General features: G+C 43.5%; 1 protein-coding gene across 3 annotated transcripts in view; it reads left to right on the top strand.

Moving 5' to 3' along the window:
- Positions 1–19,190, top strand: part of EARS2 (glutamyl-tRNA synthetase 2, mitochondrial) — a 291,133-nt gene extending 271,943 nt beyond the window's left edge. For all 3 annotated transcript variants that reach the window (XM_069647400.1, XM_069647403.1, XM_069647402.1), the window contains exon 9: positions 15,601–19,190. In XM_069647400.1, coding sequence (XP_069503501.1) covers positions 15,601–15,684 — 84 coding nt within the window. In that variant the 3' untranslated portion in view covers positions 15,685–19,190. The remainder of the gene's footprint in view (positions 1–15,600) is intronic.
- The last annotated feature ends 696 nt before the right edge of the window (positions 19,191–19,886 follow it).

Raw genomic sequence — 19,886 nt, 5'->3', positions numbered from 1 at the left:
GCTTGTCCTCACTTCTAATACATACATGTAGTGCAGGGATATTCTAACTCAAAATGGTGTTCAAATTAAAGTCTACAGCAATCTCTAGCTCCCATTCCCAAGTTCAGCTACAGTTCAATGAAAATAATGGGTATCCGGTAATTCTATCGGATCACAAACCATAGAATTTTTTCCATCGAAATACCTTTGCATTGAATGGCCATTTAGTTGAAAAAAATGTGATGGTTCCATCGACATGTAATGGTAAGTATTAGGGGCTAGGGTTGGGGTTTTAGCTTGGGTTAGTTTGAGGGTTATAATCGGGTTGGGGCTAGGGTTAGTTTAAGGGTTAAAATGGGGTTGGGGCTAGGGTTAGTGTAAGGGTTACATTAGGGTTGGGGTTAGTGTTGGGGCCAGGGCTAGGGTTAGGTTTGGGGGGGAGTGGGCGTGGGGGTTGAGAAGGATGGGGGGACCTCCCCCCCCCCCCCCCATATAGACTATACACAAAAAAATTAAAACGTTACAAGGGGCTGGCTAGTGCTGAAATTTCAGCACAGGACAGTGCCATATAATGTTTTAAAGTAACACAAAAATGCATGAAAATGCAGCTTTTTACATGTAAAAGTGCATTTCCATTGAAACCAGTAGATGGACTGGTTTCGATGGAATTGTACTTTTATATGTAAAATATAGGATGTCGAGGCTTTGTTATTTGAGGGTTTGTATTCAATGCTTTTGTAATTCCACCCTTTGGTTTCGAGGCTATCACTATAAACCAAAATAATGTTCTCAAAAGGACTCATTTCCGTAAGCTCCACGTACTGGCTCACCAAAACAAAGTTCCAAATGAGTTCAGGGTTCCCTTCCCCAAGTGCTAAGCTGGGCTTCACAATACAATGTTTCCAAGAAGCTTAAGATTCCCTTCCCAGGCTTCACGCCTATGTTTATAACACAATGTTCCAACAAAGACACAGGGTTCTCCCCCCCCCCCCCCCCCCCCAAGCCGTAGGTGCTGGTTTACAACAAAATTAAAGTTTGAAAAGATAATATTCCCAAGAAGCTCAGGATTCCCCTTCCGAACTTATTGTCTTGCTTTACCGACAATCTCAGTGTTCAATGCAAGCTTAGATTTCTCTTTTCCACAAACTTATTGTACTGCTTCAAAACCAATATTCAGTTCTTTTTGATTTCTAGGTTGTTTGCGCAGTTCCTTCTCATTTGATGGGGCTCCCTGGTCTAGGCAAAGTTGACAGACTGCACGGTCCGCCCAATACAGGTCGCTCAACCAGTTGCCCTTACCCATGCTCTTTATCCCCATAATTTAGGATGGCTTGGTTATTCATACTTGGAGGATTCAAATGCAGCTCTTTAACTTTCAATTCAGTATTTTGCTCACACTTCATTGCTCCCCTCGGCTGCTCACTCGCAGAAAACTCTTCTCACCATTCAGGTTTTATCGGAGGCTTTCGAGAACGTGCTGCCTGCACGCAACTACTCAGATACAATGTTGCTTCATTGACCTTTCAAAACGCACACCTGGTCTTTCATTCATTGGCACTCACTGGTCGCGTAAACTGTTCTTTCTCCATTTCTTAGCTAGCAGAGTCAGGATCTCAATGCCTGCCCACAGACCTCCATAGACTGTTGCTTCCTGTCAGGGAACAAGCACTTCTCGGCCACAACTTAGGAACCGCCTATTTACACGGCTCTCTGCTTTCCCTGCCTCCTTGGAGACACTGCTTCCTCCCCACGCAATGACTCTGCCACACTGTGTCCTTCTCCAACAGCACAGTGCTCCGTTCCTGTGTTTCTCGTGAGCTGTACTGGCCTTCCGGCTCCTCTTCCCGACGGGCTTCTCGCTTCCCACAGGCTTCTCGCTCTTCCCAGGCTGCTGTAAGGTAGGCATGGTATCACAAGCAGAGACTGACGCAAAAGAAATACGTTTTCAAAGCCTTTATTTAATATTTGTGCAGTTGGAAAACTCACAATTTGCCCTAACTCTAAGATGGGAGTAGTCTCCGCCATCAAAATCAAGAAAAAACAGTCCAAGTCAGTCTTTTAGTCGAAATAAAGATGGCCTATACTGAAAAAAACAAATGCCTGCCCATACACTTGTAGAATAACTGTGAAAAGGGATACATGTATGCAAAAGGAAAAATCAGTGTTCAAATGATAATGTGGCTGAACCAGCTCTCCTCCCCATGTTCGGCCTCAACAGGGTAAGGCGATCCTTGTAGGCAGGACGACACATTCTGGCTCGGTTTCCAACACAGTACAAAACCATGGATCGAGGCATGCCTGGCTTGCCACATTAAAGTCTTTCTCTGACTTCAAAATTAATGTTTCAACCAAAACTTTCACAAAGATCCCCCTCTGCCGGGCTCAGACCTTTCTACACGGTTCTCGTGGGCCCCCCTCTGCCGGGCTCAGACCTCTCACGATAAAGTTCAGCACAAAGTTGCAAGGGGGCTCCCTTCCCAATCTTGGTATACTTCGGGTCTCCCTCAATTGGGGTTGGACCACTTTCGGATGTCGAAGACTTTCAAATGTGCGTGCCTTTCTTTACAGACCACCGCAGGACCACTTTGACTCAACGTTCACGGTTTCCTTCTTACCTCCTAATATCAGGGCCTCTCGAAAAAACGCACAGTATCTTTTCCTCAGCCCTGTGCGGGACCCCCCCCGATATCCTGGCTGTGGCTTGTGTCTCCAGTACTTTTAATTTCACTTTTCACTTTCGGACCACAAGTCCCATAAGGCTATGTTCTTGCCTCTTTCTCTTTATATTGTATCACTTGCAAGTTCTTTCTCTTTCCTTTTCTTTATATTCACATACTTTAAACTTCCAGTTTCAGAATTCACTTTTTCTGCACCCTTTTTTTTTTTTACTGTTCTTTCTCTTACTTGGCTTTCAGAAATCTTGCTCTCACATGTCCTTTCCATAGTAGCAAAGTACTTCACATATACACAACATGTTCCTTTAGTTGTGTTTACTTAATCCTCAAGCGCACCAGGCTCCTCTGAGCTTTGGACATTCACCGGCTGCCGTGTGGCACTTTAACAATTTACTTACTTCAGCCTTGGGATCAGGGCTCACTCACACGGCCCTTGTGGTGATTGCGCTCTCTTTACCCCAGGGGAACGAGCACTTGTTCACACAATGTCCGTTAGCAAGTTCTTTGCCTGGTTCCAGCTCTCGGGAGGCACAGCTCCCTTGCCGTACTGCAGCGTTTCTCGCTCACTGGGTCGCGATCTGGCACGCTGTGTTCCTCCTTGCTTCTGGTCCAGCAGTCCTCTGGTTTGCGGTGGTCTATGTGAAACGGGTACCCAGCTAGCTCACTGTGCTGTTTAGAACCACACCTTTTATACTTTGCATATTGGTTAAGTGAAGTCAGGTGTGGATGATAAAAATTAATTGCTTGACTTCATTAAGGTGACAGCATGGCCGTTCTCCTGAGGATGCTGTTCCCTGTTGATCCCTATGGGAAATCTTCCTTCCTCTTTGTTTGCTCTTCTTCATTCCAGAGATTGGGAGGGGGGGTGAACGGGGGGCGGAGGTGGAATCTCAAGTCTGAAGCCTGGGTACTTCCCTCCCATTTCCCTGCATTCCCTTCTCTTTGTCAGTATCTGAGGCATTGTGGGATAGGTACTTCTCTGAGAGTGTGTACACTCCTTTATGACTGGGATGGGAGGAGCTGGGTATGGTGATTCAAATAAAGGGGAGAATACCATGTTTCCCACACTGCCCCTTGCTGTTCATGGACTTCACCTTTTATACACCTGTGAGTATATAACAGGATGCAGGTGTAAGGTCTCAGGCTCAATTGCTCAGGAAATGCCTGGCCTTCAGCTCTATAGCCTTCAGGTTACATCTTCTTTGTCTCAGTACTATAGTGGTTTCTCCTATAGGAAATCTTCATCACTCTTGGGTTTAGTTTGGTGTTCTCAGTACTAAGTCTGACTTCAGGGAGAGAAGTAGGATATGCGCAACAATATCCTACAAAGGCTGAGGTGTAGGATAGGATAAATCATTGTTAGGAAATGGGAGATACCATGTCAGGCTACCTCTTCTTCATCTCAGTTCTATAGTGGTTTCTCCTATAGGTAATCTTCATTATTCCTTGGGTTTAGTTTCTTCTTCTCAGTACTAAGTCTGACTTCAGGGGGAGAAGTAGGATATGGGCAACAATATCCGACAAAGGCATAGGGTAGGAAATGGGAGATACCATGTCTCGCCCTCTGGTACCCTATCCCCAAACCCTAAGGACCCTCCACCCAGGTGATCCTCCTTCGCTGGTATGCAGTGATAAAATCACGGCAAAAATGTCGCCAGTACAAAAAAAACAGTACAATTTGGAACGTTTGTTCGATTCATACTTTTTTGTTGAACTTGAACATTTGTGCACTTTTCAAGCCAGAGACAATATCCTTCACGCCTTAGAATGAGAGGGCTAGGATAGGATTTTGGACACAGGACATTTTGGCTTTGGACATGTTGACGCAGGACAAGCATTTCGTTTTTGGTTGAGGTAGGGAAATACCTCATAAATTGAAGAAATTGTGGCATCGTCCAATCCCTTTATTATTTAATACTAGTTTGACAACCAACATGAGTCCTCTGTGTCCGTGTCTCATTCCTGGTTTCTCACAGGACCCAAAGATTGGATGTCTGACCTAGAAACAATATGCAGCACTAGTGAGAGAAAACAAGTGAAGGCGGTGGGAGAAGATGAGCAACTGATGCCTCTGAAGAGGGAGAGTGTCCATGTGTTGGCAGTGAGACTTGCAAAGAACACTTGAGCGTGAGAAGAACCATTGAGAATAGCCTTCTACCCATCTACAGGGGGAATAGTGTCAGAGACATTGCAGCGCCACAGTGGTGGGTGGGACAAAGAGCCCGCCGAAGCAGGAGTAGAACACTGAGCTGGTTGAGGGAAACAGTAGAGATCCCAGCCACCACGATACATCTGAGCATTTTGAGTAAGCAACTGCAAATGGAGTCATTGTTCCCATATGTGTAAGAATCACCTTTGAACATTGCGTGAAGGAGCCTGCGCTACTTTCTGGAACCTGAATTGAAGGATCTTGTATAAAGAGTAGTAATATGTAATGATGGTGAGATGCAGAGAAATGCACACTTCATTTTCAAACCTCAAGTGATGGGTCACATGCACAATAGCAGTACTTGAGCTTTGCCTGAAAGAGGAAACAACTTGCTGCATTGTGAATCCTGTAGTGAAGATTCCAAAGCAGGCCAAGACTAATGAGATTGGGTAAAAACTACCAGTCTGCTGATAGCTGCAACAATTGGAAACAAATAAAAATGTCTTTATAATTTAATTCCTCAGGCTTAGATTCTGGTTTTCCTTGAATATGCCTCACCGCCTGTACATGTAATTCCTAAAATCCCTTCTAACACAATAAATGCCATTTACTCTTCAAGTTCCTGCACTTTACACATCTCTCTGGTTTAAAGATTACATGATTTGTGCAAGTGCTTAATCTATGCTTTTCATATCAAGCTTTAAACTGTGAAGGAGTGTTTACTCCCATAATTGGAGCTTGCTTGAGGATTTGCTATCTAGAACTTTTGAATGCTCAAAGATGTTATTTTCCCAGAATAAGTAGTATGTATTTGGCGTACAGTCGTAGGCTTGGAATTGCCGACTGTAATCTATTTTTTGTATGTTCTAAAAGGTTTATCATACTGCATGCATGTAACCTGTGTGAACCACCTGTCCTTTAGGACCAGCCAGTGTCTGTTGCCCACACAAAAAAAAGAGGGAGCTGCTGACTGGTTTACAAAGTGTTAAACTATGATGACCCAGAGACGTGGGTGGATTAGATCACATCTGTGTTTTCATTGGACAGACTACCTTGACTTCGGTGGGCAGCGCGCCTTCACCCTAGAGGGCAGAATAGTGTTCAGTAGTAGGGTGACATGGGAGGACCCATTGCTCAGAGACAGGAGGGACAACAGACGGGACCAGTGACAGACTCTGCAGTTGAGTACTCGCAGTTAGTAACTGATGGGAGAAGGTGACTGGAGATTTAAGAGAGTAGTTCTATTTCAGGTACAGGACGATTTTATACCAGGGTTTTAAGAGGGCCTGGGTTGACCCCCTGGAGGCTCCAAAATCTTGTTTTGAGGCGAGGCCCCTTCAGGGCTCACTAATCTCCCATGGTAGCCCTGGCCATTACATGACAAGTATTTTTTTCTAGAGCCTGAAGCTCTCGCTCGTGTAAGAGAAAATGCCTTTCATCCATAATAGTGGCGCCGCACCTGCAAGGCATCCCGTCAAGCAAGAGGTGCTTGTGGGTCGGCGCCACCATTATGGAGAGAAACGTGAGGCCGCTGGAAGCAGAGGCCTTGTTTTCTAAATCCTGAAGCTATTGCGCATTCGCAGGAGTTTGTGTTTAGAAAAAAGGCCTCGGCTTCCAGCGGCCTCACCCTTTCAGCCTTAATGGTGATGCTGCCCCGCGCCACCATTAAGGCTGAAAAGGTAATGCTCTGTCCCCTGCCAGTCAAGCCTATAGAAAATAAATGCAGAGATCAGCACCCTCTTCCCCCACTGGGGACAGGGTGCAGATCTCTACAAAAGGCTGCCTGACAGGGGTGGCTGTAGCCCCTTGAGCTGGGGCTGTCAAGGTGCGTGGCCTAATGAGCCAGCAGGTGAACACTCCCCACTGTTCGGCCATGCCCCTTTGATGAGCCCCGACTCATTTTGCATTGCCACTTAAGGCACTGCTGGTTCAGGACTATGGTTCCTCCTTTGACTGAGACTTTGGGGATCTCCATCACCAGTTGGAGAGAGAGCCCCCCCAACAAACAATGACAGACTAGTTGAATTGTGTGCTCAGTCCTCTAAATTAAGCCAGCCAAAATGGTTACTACCTATGATTTGGACATGGTAGAGCACATGGTGGATCTTTGGTGCCATAGTGCTGTGGGTTGTGAACTGGCCAACTGACTGGTAAATTGACAGAGTTGGAGAAAAGGTATTTCATGCATTGTACAAAGAGAGCGAGAGTCTACAAGCGCCCAGTGGGTATTACCCAAATTGACCGAATGACCTAATTGGTCAAATTTTAATGGTCCTAATTGACCTTTTGCACAATTGACCTTTTATTTTTTTATATATATATAATGGATTGGTTTTGTGTTATAAATAATACAAGGGGTTTGGGTGGGGGGTTGCGGTTCCCCCCGCATATATGTACTAATCGACCTTTAAAATTCGGTCAATTGTGCAAAAGGTCAATTTTCATTCGGACAATTGTAACTCGGTCAATTTGTATACAACCGCCCAGTGTGCTCCTAATCTAAAATAAAGCCTTAAAGCCCAAAGCATCTTCTCTATCCAGAGAGGAGGTTATGAGTTAATACCTGCTGAAGGGTCTCCAGGGGAGGTACCATGATGTAACTGAAGGAGTGGCCAGATACCCCTCTACTTTATGGGGAATGAGTCATGTGAAGGCAACATGAAGCAAGACCTGGATAACAGATTCACTTTCTTAACAAAAAGGGACTTTATTTTAGATGTCAGGATGGATTAAGGCCTCACTTGCATATACTAAGGTGGGATTTCCCTACCTAAAGAAGCTGAGGACAGTCTGCATCAGTAAGTTCAACTTAAGTCTGTCTGTGTCCAAAACCTATACTTGCCCTCAAAACTAAAGATATATGCTGTGTAGGGGTGTCGGCACCAAAAAAAACGGTGTTCGAAATAAAGTTCTGAGCTTCTTCCAGCTCTGGCTTGTTTCAGCTTCCCCTTCCCCAAGTTCAAACAGTTCCACAAAAAGGCTTGGGGTTCCCTTCCCCAAGTGCAATACAGTTTCAGTATCTCTCTGGGTTTCCTTCCCCAGGTTCAACACAGTTCCAGGATATCTCGGGGTTCCCTGCCCCAAGTTAAACACAGTTCCAGAATACCTCTGGGTTCCCTTCCCTAAGGTCAACACAGTTCCAGGATATCTCAGGGTTTCGTTACGCAAATTACAGTCTCTTGACTTTCAAGGATATTTCAAATTCCACTATATAATTCTGGTAACAGTTCAAAGAAATGCTTTCCTTCACTTCAGCACTTGTAGCACACAGCCTTTGTCTGTGGGCTACTCTTTCCCAAATCGGACTACTCGGCCTAGGCGCAGTTGTCGGACCACACGGTCCACCCATTACAGGTCACACAACCGATAATCCTTGGAACTTCTTGATGCTCTTAGTTTTCCTTGACCAACACAGGTTTTCCCACCTAATATCAGTGTCCGTACTTAACATGTGCTGTGGTTTCTCCTTGGCAGTCTTTTGGCTTTGCCACAACTTTTATTTATTTTATGAGATGTCGTAAAAAATACTCTTCCACCACCTTGCCTTTCACCTTGCTCTTTCAGGTTCAGCAACTTATCTTTCACACTTGCTTTTCATATAGTTCATAAGTATTCATTACAGGCTTTCACTTTGTTCATTAATGCTTCTCGGCATATTTCATTACTTTCACAATAGCACATTCATCACTCACTCTCCACTCGTGCTATAATTTCACATTGTCTCCATATCTTCGCTTTAGTTCGGTATTCAAGATATGCCGTTGTATTTCCCAAAATACTTGACAACTGGTTCATAATTCAATGTTCTTTCTTTCGGGTTCCAAACCACATTCTCATAGGTTTCCGTTTGTTTGCTAACATTATATGTCAAATTCCCACCCCTGGAGCGCCCCGGTTTAAGTGTTCCCTGTCTCCCACTCAGTGGGGCTGGTCTGCTCCTCTGGGCGTCTTCCTTCTGTTTTTAGTCATCCTTTTCACTCTTGGGTATGCGTCGAGAGCTCTAGCGAGGAGTGCTCACCATCTGGAAACCTCCTTGCATCGTCCCGCTGCGGTACAAGGTTTCTGTGTTCCCCAACTCTAGCTGGGAACATGCAGCTCAGGAAAGTGTCGGGGCTCTGGTCCTCTGAAAGCGCTCGGCACCTCTCACCCCTGGGAAACACACAGCATCCTCTCTGCCTATCCTAATTACCTGGACATGCCTGACCCTTCATAGTCCTCTTCCACAGTGGTGAAACTGACTGAAGTGTTCATTACTCCTAGTTGCCTCTTCCTCGTCCCAGTCTTAAAGGCATACCATTGTGGGACATTGTGTGTGTGGAAGGGATCGGCACTGACAATACCCTAAGAAGGAAGGAAGAGGGAGGGTAGGATTCATTCTCGTAGGGAAAAGGGGATACCTTGTCTCACCTGCAGACATCCTGTCCCCACTCTCCGAGACCTCTCCACCCAGGTGATCCTTCCTCGCATAGCCACCTCCAGGGTCAGGATCCAAAAGCAATGGCCTTTCCCTGGCCACCTGATCGAAAGATCCGAGGGGAATAGATGGGAGGATGCCCTCAGGTTCCTCACAGTCAACAAAGTCTTTTATTTAGCAAAAAAAGCTGCACAAAATGTCACCCGTCAACAAGGAGGAACAAGGAGTTGAGAAATGTGGTACCTTGTGAGCACCGCTCTGCCACACCCCCAACCATCCCCAAATTCATAGAGATGCCCCACAGGTTTTGCACATGAGTGTCATGATTTCTATCATACCATGCATGCCAGAGCCAAACCAACAAGTATTTGCACAAGTAAGTGTTTTTTTTATACTCCTAAATAGGAACATATTACGAATGCTTTTACTCTTGTTAGCATGTGTTTGTATTTATTCTCTTGTAGGGGATGAACATTAAACATAGTATAGTGAACAATGTAGCCAATATTAGCAATAAAGTAATTGAGTAGATACCCAGCATCCTACACTTGTATTCACTTCCAAAATGCTACACAAACCTGCAGTCAGTCAGCAATGTATATAACTGTTGTAGCAAACTTAAAATCATACTTGCATTCATGATGCTCAGTGGGGATTGGCAAGCCAGAAGACAGGTGAGGTTGTACAGACCTACCCCTCATTAACCCATTATATGGACAGGGTTAAACACTCTGTCGAAAGTCAATGGCTATGAACAACCTCAAAGCAATCCATAGCCATGGATAAATAGTTGCAGGTAAAGCTTTTTTAAATCTCCCTGCAAGGATTTCTCTCTTACTTTCTCTGTGCTTTAATGGATCACATAACCTGGACAAATAATTACCAGGGGTAGTAAAGGCTCTCTTTAGGCACTATGTTAAACTCAGCGTGCCACCAGCGCAGAAGTGGGTGACAGGCTACCTAACAAAAATACATCTTGGTGTCTCATATGGGTATAAAAAAGGAAAAGAAAAACATGTAGAAATTGCATATTTCAGCCTCCAAAATATTGAAACCTTTATAAAATTAGAATTTGGAAAAATTGCCAAACCACTTAGTTTTGTCCACAAGAGCAGTTTACTCTCTCAAGTGAAGGCATCTGAAATCAGATTGCTTCTAGTTTCCAAATCCGTTCAGTGATTTCGTTTTTCTTCCAAGTTATTGAAGCAAGTATTAAAAATCCGGGTTTAGAATAATCTGGCAAGTGCCACTCTTAGGCCCATAGACTAGGACGATAGTCATTGCCTAGCCCTTTAATTGGCTTCTTGCTCTTTTACCCAAGCAGTCAAGTCTTGTGGGGTCAGCTGGATTCTTCAAACGCTACTCCCATCTGGATATGGAGTGATGTGACCTCTGGCTGCTTCTTTGAATTGGTCTGCTTGCCGTCTTGTACAGCTGATTTATAAAAGATTAGGGCCTCCCATTCAACTCATTTGTTCTACCCCCGATTCCCTGTTAGTAAATCCAATCCTAACAAGTAGGTGCCATTCATTCAATCTGCTGCACTGGTCTTCCTGTTAGTTTCCATTGAGTTGATGGCAATTTTATTTTGTCAGCTGAACACATTTGATCTGGTGCTCGGCCTAGAAAATTAGGCAGACATGTCTTCTGATTGAGAAACCCAAGAGCAGTTCCACCCCTTCCTCGGCTCCTACCAGCTTATCTCAAGACTGTCTACATCGTTCGGTTGCCATTGACTAACATGCGTTTACATAAGCAACTTAAAATTAGGTCATGTATAGTAGCCCTAATTATATATGCAGCCTATGGGCATCTGCTTCGTATGACTGACAGTGCCTGAGTGAGCATTTTGTCTTTGCATGATGTCATATTTCAATATGGCAAATTTCTCTGTTTTTTGGTAACATGTGTAATACTGCTATGGTAGGCGACCGGAATGTACATTTGAGCCGCTTCCGGCACTAAAGGGTAGAGGAAGAAGATATGGCCTGGAATATACCAGAATCTACAGCAGTACTGCCGAAAAGAGCATATAAAAATACCTTGGAGGTGGCAGACACATGGATACCTTTGGATCTTCGAGCATGCAATGGGAGGGCAAGAGGGGGATTCGCTGATGAACAGAAAAGTCACATATACTACATACTAGATGTAAGGACCTGGAAACAGATGAGGGGCTTTACAGTGATTTCTCGAAGAGACAGTGACCATTGTCCTCTGAGTGTAACACTAGGCCTGACTGCTGACAGAGCCCAACATGCTGAAATAAGGGCAAGAAGTACCTAATTGGTGGTGAAAGGCCACGCTAGGCGATCACTCAAGTGGGATAAGATAGACTTGGAACTACACCTCCCAAACATTTACAACGAAATATTGCCCCACGCGCCGTTGAGAATCTATTCCGTGGCATTGAGATGAACTCACGGAAAGTAGTAAGCACTTTACAGACAATAATGACCAAAATCATGCCACTGCTGACGGGGCTGTGTGGGGAGGTGAAGCTCAAAACCATGCCCAGGTACGACAAAGAATGTGAAGTGGCAAAGCAACATCTTGTCCGTAAGAAAGAAAATTCCCAGGCTGTGGGAAAGGAAGAAGTTGGTAAGGCCCAAGTGATTATAAAAGAATCATTTATGAGAAGAAGGCACATGTACAATCCCTTTGGGAAGAAGTGCTATTCAGGGTAATAACCAGGTAAGGTTTTGGAAACTCAAGGGCAGTATATTGGCGAGGAAGGAAAATGTCATACAAGAGGTCATTACAGAGGAGACCTGGTACACTTATTTTAGTCCGATGTGCAGGGAGGGAGAAGAAGATGAAAACCCATCAGGCATGACCACCAATATGGAAATGTATACAGGTCCCGCATTAACATTTACCCTAAAGGAAATCAAGGTAGCAGTTGAGTCTCGAAATAACGACTGTGATAACATTCTGGAAGACCTCTTTAAGACAGAGTAGCATATGGTCTCCTTTTTTACACAGCTTTTCAACACTATTGCCATCTCTAAAATGGTTCCAAACTCTTGGACTAGCCGAAATCATACTACTTTTTTTAAAAAGGTGGGCAAAGTAATCCAGTGAATTACAGCCCCATATCCTTAGTGGATATGAGTGAGAACGTTTTTGAGAGAGTTTTGTCGGGGCATTTGAAAACCACTATAAAAGAAAAAACACCATCTTCAGGTTGGTTTCCAGGATAGTGAAAGCACAACGGACCAATGTTTCAGACCGTTCCTTATAATAGAAACAATGTCTGATTAAGAAAAATTAATATATATGCATCCTTTATAGATCGCTGCACGGCCTTTAGTGGTATCCCAAGGACAAAGCTCTGGGATTCACTCGTAGAACAAGAAATTCTCAATCTCCTGTCCCTAATAATTCTGCTGCTTCACAACAATAATCAGGCAATCTTAAAATGGGGGCTGGGTGGGGAGACCGCAGAGTCGTTCCTGGTACAAAAAGGCATGCAGCAGGGTTGTGTATTGGCCCGGACTCCATTTGCCCTATGCGGATGATGCCTTACATTTGTCATTCACACCTTCCAACTTAAAGAAGCAATTTCAGTGCTTCAAACGCTTTTTCCAGAGGAAGGGTCCAGAAATGAATGAGCGTAAAACAAAGCATATGGTATTGTCCAACTAGAAAAGGCAGAGTTGGCCAGCCTTATGTTGAGGGAACTAATATACAACAAGTTAACGTTTTTGATGCAGGGAAATCAGGCCTAGTCTTGGCACAACGTTCAGGAATCCTTGCAAATTGTATACAAAAGCAAGACTATTGTGCTCCCCCCTTACTAAATCAAGAATTTCTAGCTTACTGGTTGCTCAGCTATTGAACAAGGAAGCCAACAAAGTCAAACTAATGTTCACACTGTAAAACAAGGCTGGAGACAATTGAAAATGTCCTTCTGGCATGCCCCTTGTCTGGTCTCCCGTTGTTTCTACAAAGTAAATTACTTCGAGGTAATTTACTTCATGGAAATTACTTCAAAAATACTTCAAAATGTATATGTGTTTGTGGGTTAAAGAAGAGGGGTTTAGAGTAGGTGCTTTAGTGAAGAGGGGTTCGGGGTGGTCCCCCTTATAAAAGCAATTTCAAAGTCAAATGTTGAAGTAATTTCTACAAAGTAAATTACTTTGTGGAAATTGCATGGAACCCCTTCTATATGCAGTAATGCAAAACATACTTGAGGGATAGATTCCTTCACAATCGTGTAAGGTCTACATCAGACACAATTACCTTATGTAGGTGAACAAGCGACGATGTCATTATCTTTTCAGTTGCTAAATAGGTGTTTTTATCATGGTTAAGGAGAAAAGAAATGTTAGTTAGCAGCCTTATTAAGAAACTAACTTGAATATTATAGAGAACGTTTATATCAATTATGGACAAAGTACGATTTTAAATGTTTTAGGTTCTAGCACGTGGCAGTTTTTATATGTAGTTTTTATTTTGTATTCAATTGGATTTAATTATATTTTGTCTAATGACAAATATGTCAAAGGCATTTTGACGATCTAACATAGATCTGTAAAAGTGTGAATTATTTAAACTGACCATTTTACAATGCACAAAGCTATGCTACATGTGAGAACGTAAATCTGTTTCTATTATAGTGTGCAATGAAGCCTTCTAAATTTAACCGGAAATTTCACCATGTTTTCAATATGTTGCATTCTTTGCGCTTTTATAATAAATTGCAATAAATAACAGATATGTTGCTACACCCGCTCATTCTGGCAGAGCACGAAGCATTGCTTTGACAAAATGATTTGCATTCAAATAGAAGACAGAAATGTACCTGTATTAAGGTTAAGATAGGTCTGTGCTTTTCACACTGAAGACCTGTATTTTGAATGCGAATTGCTTTTCTGGCTTTCTCAGCACTCTCTCATGTCACTTGCAGTGAACAACTTTTGTTGATCAGGCCTTTTGAAAGGGTTCAATAATGCCTTATATAGGTCACGTTGCTGAAAAGAAAACTGTCAAAGCCAATGGTCCGGTGACCGGCATATGTGGCTTGCCTTGGATTGAGAGATGCTTAACATCACCTGATAAAAAATAAATCAGGTGGAAGGAGCTTCCTAGTTAAGGCTGCCCAGTACTGGAACACACTCCCACTTAACCTCAGGAAAGATCAATCTTACTACAACTTCAGACGCAGCATCCTTATTTGGCTACGCTCTAACGACTGCCCCGTTTGACAAATACATATGGTACATGTGATCGTCTGACTTCTGCTCCCTTTGAACCTATGTATACTTATGTACTCGTTTGTATTTCCATTAGCTAGACTTGCTAATCATGTATATGTATGCACTCTTTTTGTATATCCACTTGCTAGACTCGCTGACTATGCATTTTCTCTATAACTGTATCTATCCTCACTCTGTAACCAAGCTTAAGTAACCTTGCATGCTGTGGCGCCCAGTTACCTAAAGGTCCGGCACCCTTGATAAATAAACAAACAGGCATTGTTATACAGGGTGACACATGGTTTTGCTTCAGAGAACGGGATGCTCCTCAGGCGTCCCATTTGACCGCTCTCCTAGTGCTTGGAAACATTAAGGGTGGAACCTTTGCGCTGTTCAAAAATTGAATGGAAGTTGTGCATATCTCTGTCTCACCCATGAGAACCAGCCAATTAGTGGGTGCACATAGTAGCAAGACATGTAGTAGAAGTGTGGCAAGTTCTGAAAGGTTATTCATTGTTGTGGTTAATATCTAAGGCGTTATTGTAAGGTTTTTTGGGGGAGTGGATGATAGTGTGCAGTCATTCTGTTCTGGGGTTTCCTACCCAGCCCTACCTCTTCAGGCAGGCAGAGGCATTTTTATTTGTGCCATGCATGTCAGTTTGGGAATTTGGGAGATTAAAAAAATCAAGTCATGTTTCTTAAGGTCACATCCCCTCAAATTAAGCATATCATGTACATCAAATTGCAGGTATAGTCTTAAATTAGACCCTGATGGGTCCTGTATATCCCAGATGCTATTGGTATTCTTGATTCTGGACCATTAGCAGTCTTTGCCCTTATTTTCTCTGAATAAACATGGCATGTATGTGATGGTTCTATGTATTTGTGGCTAGTTACGTTGACCTCTGTTCGGTTGAATTCAGAAGGTTGCCTGAATTATTATTTTTTTAAACTAGGAAGTCCCTGTTTCCATAGCGTGCCCCACCATTCCACCCTGAACCACTCCCACCCTATTGGACCACTATACATGCATGCACACACATACCTATATGTGCATGTATGTTGTGCGAGCTATGAGTCTCCCAAACCGAGGTTGAAGTACCTGGAGTCAAAATACACATATGGTTTGTGACATGGAATGATTTTATCTCCTGTAATCTGATCGCCTCCTTCTCATTTCAGACGGGTCCAAGTGTTGCAGAGATGCTGATATCCCTCGGGCCATATGAATCGTGCAAACGGATACAAAGGGCACTTTCCAGTTAAGATTTCACAGACGTGCAGACTTCGGTGGCATAGAACCTGCCATAAGCCCTGGATGAAATAAAAATGAACACTGGTCCAAATTGTGACACTCAGGAACCATGAGCATAATTTTGCAAATGAGCCGCCATTGTGCCGGACTGACTGAGAGGCCAAAGAAGGAAACTAGTTGGCATTTGATGCTCTGTATATTGTATGGGAGATTTTGAAGTAATCCGCCTACCACTGCTCATTTTACAACTATCGAGGAGCATGAAAATCTAGCTATGCTGCTTTTTGGGTTCGGAATACCCTGAAATCTGCCTTGCACTGAGATGTTGTTGGATACTAGTCTTCATCCATCCAACCTGGAACTATCATACTCAATACCTTGGAAGCAACACAATCCTCTAGCCCTCGGAGGCAGGAAAGACTGTTCTCCAGACCCCTTTGTATGCAGGCCCATCTTCTCTTTTGATAAACATACCTCCCTGGAGCACTCTAGCTTCTCTACTTTAAATCATTTTTGGTCAAAGCACTCTTTTACTCTCATTAAAATTTGAAGGAGGTACCATGGCTCACGAGAAGGGGAGTATGTTCACAGTTTGAAGTTTTCAGTCAACATGCAATGACATGTATTCTTTAACATACGTTAATGTTTCTATACAAAGTCTCAGTTTTAATCAAGAATCGGCAAACCCAAATTGTCTTGTTTTGTTAAGGTAAAGCTTTTGTTTTGAATTGTGTGTGTGTGTGTGTGTGTGTGTGTGTGTGTGTGTGTGTGTGTATATATATATATATATATATATATATATATATATATATATATATATTAATTTGTCCAATTACGCGTATTTGTGAAACTCTGGTGTACATGTATGTCATTCTCAGGTGTGCATTAGTCTGTGCGCCCATGTTTATTTGTGAGTTGTACATCTGTATACTTGATTGCTAATGTTTGAATGAGTTTTCCCAAAAAACAATTAGGACTATTGCTTTCTGTGCACTGCACACAATTCCTAGAAGTCACCTCAAAAGCTCTTTCATTGTTTTTTTTTTTGTATCAGGGTAGTACTTTGACTGCCAGCTTCCCCCTATTAGAGCTAGGACATAGAGGTGTGTGGGGGCTTTGGTGGTTCGGGGGGTGTGGTGGGTTGTGGACCAAGATAAGGAGGGAGTGAGGGTGCAGGATGATATCTGGCTAATAATCTCTTTCTACTGAATCTGTATAGGAGAAACTCCCTAGCAGAGGATGGACCCTTACTCTGGAAACCATTAGTCATGATGGCAGCATCCAGTCTGTAACTTTATTGTGGAAGGACCACCCCCTACAATTGACACAGTAGACCACCCCCAGCCCCCTTTATCCTGTGATGGCAGAGGGATCAACCGAAAACTCAAGACCAGCTGCAAGTTCTATATTACTTTTATTGGTATTGCCGAGAGTGATACGTTGACTGAAACACCATTCACGTAAATGGAAATGTTAACGCAATCTGCGAGAGAGTTCTTATGGTCTATAACTTCGGTCCTTCCCTTTCACCTGGGGTTCAAATCCACCTCACATCTGGTTCCAACAGTCACAGTTGCTGGGATTTTTGTAGTGTCTCAGACACTTTCATGCGTGTCTGTTTTTTGGCTTTGTCGGTTTCGCCCCACATAGGTCATCTGGCCTTTGTGTTGGTAGTCCGGGATTGTTATGAAACACAAACACTAGTGGCCATTAGGTCGGTTGATGGGAGTGCAGCATCCACACATGGAGGTGGACAGAGTACTCAGCATTAAGAGAGAAGGGGGCTTGCTGAAACCATCCCACGAGGGGAAAGGCAATCTCAGTTCTTCCTTCCTTTTTAATCTGCGGTATTTGGCCCTAAAACTGACTGCTCTCTACTGCCTTAGTTCAGGCATTAAAAGGTTGCGCTCTTTGTCCCAGTCATTAAGGACACATGGGATCAAGAAGGATGCCAAAACATAGTACTTTTGGTTTATTAGGGGACCATATATCATTTGGGGCCAGCTAAAATGCAAATTGAGAAACTTCCCAAAAGACAAAATGATGAGAGTAATAATAAAAAAAATTAGGATGGTCTTCTCCCAAAGAAAATGGGTGGTTTGTTAGGCAACTGGAGCAAATGTCTGAGTCAGCACAATTCCTGGGAGATTGATTCTATTCACCTCCTTTAGTCGTGGGGTTTTCTGGTGTCCCTAACTCTCTTCTATCTGGTTGCAGGCTTTTCACAGCCTGTACCCCCAACAGTCTCTGGCATGTAGCGCTGCACAAGGCTGGTACACCGTTGTGGTAGTCTGGGAGACATACACCAGCATATCTGGGTCAGACTGATTGTATTGTAGATTCCTTCACTTCCCCTCTATGCTGACTAACCTTCATGCCAGTGTTCTTGTCACTGACTGAGCCTGCCTATTGTTGACCTGGCTGCTGGAACAATCCTTGACTTGCTATCTGGGCCCTGTTCTTTCTCTCTTTGCTTCCCACCTCTGTGTCACTGTCTTCACCTGGTGTATCTGGTTCCGTATCACTCCCAGACGCTGGGGTGTAAACCTACCCCTGGTCCCAAGGGTTTACCTCATCAGCACCTCTGTTTTTCACCTCTAGCCTAGCTCCGCAAACACATGGTGTTACTCCTGCCACTTCTGAACAGTTGTTACCTTTACCTGTTTCTGTCCACTATGGATGTTACGACCGCCTTATGCCCAATTTCCATTCTTGATGTTCCCACTTCCTCAGTGCCTTCGGTTTGCATTCCTCTCCTGATGTTTTCACCACCTTTCAGGGGTCTCTTGCTACTGCTACCACCACATCCTTCTCTTTGCTTTTCTTCCCTGGCTGATGTTATGACTCGCTCCTGCTACCCCACCTCCTCCTGTTGCCACACCACCCTTGATGTAACAACCTTGTCCAGCTTTCCACCACAGCTTTCGGTTAAGTCTCCACCACCAATGTTATCACCTCCTCCTGGATCTATCTGACTGCCGCCACCATGTTCTGCTCACTGCCTACCATTTATGTTACCATCCACTCCTCAATATAATCCTGTTATCACCACCTCCTGTTTTCCACTTTCCAACCTTGATGTTACCACCACCTACATGCCACTCTCACCATCTCTATAGCCTCTTCCATCTCTCCAATCTTCAGTTCTACTGCCTTGCTCACATCTCCAAACTCCTCCAAAGTTGAGCATTCTGCTCCTGCAACTCAGATCTGATCTGCCAACTGGTGCTGGTTGTGTTTAGTCTCTGGTCCCTCATTCCCCAATATGGGTCTTAGTCTGATGGTTATGGTTGTGTGACTGGGCAACACTCTGTTCCAAAAACAGCAATTTTTTTTTCCAAACAACTAAATCGGTATTTGATGTCAAAGAATCGAATAACGAAACTGATGATATTCATCATCCAATCCGGTGACTCCCCTTGAAGTGTTACACCACCATTACAAAGATATGTGATGAAAACATTGAAGAACACATGATCACAAAATGAATTAAAGAAATAAAGGAATGTTCTTTTATCTTCTTGGTGACATTCTTTTTATTGGTGGAAAACTGTACCTTCTTTAAAACTGAAGTAGCAGAATTGGAGGCCAATGCATTTTGGACTTCACGTCCATCAGGGCTAGCTCTATGAATGGTACAAAACTATACACTTCGGCAGGTTGGCTGTATAAGGGCTATTGTGTTCTATCATATTAAATAGCATGCTGTCTGGTCATACCTGTCTACTGAAGCACTTATCAGCTCTGGACTATACCTATACAAGGAGCAGTAAAAATGATACTTGTTCCTGATCCAGGACCATGTTCTGTGCACATATTTACATAGTGAAAACATCAAGTAAACATTACATTTTGGGCATGGAAAGAGTTCAAGACAAAAGTGAAAAATAGGTAAAGAAATTGAAAAAATACCTTATCTATCATGTATTGCATTACTCAATGTGACAAGTCCGTACTAAAAAAGGCCCTATTGTTATTGATACTCAGAGTGTAAACTCAAAGGGTAATAGCTGTGCAGAGTTCAAATGAAATGAAAATTGTTAGAAGGCTCACCTTTCTAACATCAAAAGATCATTCCTTCAAGGAAAAAGCCAGCGGTCATGGTGTTGGCTTGTTGATAAGAATGTTCAGTCAAAAGTGGCCCGAGCATGTGATGTCATCGTAACGCGAGGATGTCATCACACAGTGCTCAACTAGAATGCTGGCCCTTTCC

This window comes from Ambystoma mexicanum, chromosome 2q, assembly GCF_040938575.1.
Source record: "Ambystoma mexicanum isolate Mex_15411 chromosome 2q, UKY_AmexF1_1, whole genome shotgun sequence".
Classification (NCBI taxonomy): domain Eukaryota; kingdom Metazoa; phylum Chordata; class Amphibia; order Caudata; family Ambystomatidae; genus Ambystoma; species Ambystoma mexicanum.
The sequence above is the reverse complement of the archived record's forward strand: the minus strand, read 5'-3'. Positions and strand labels throughout refer to the sequence as shown.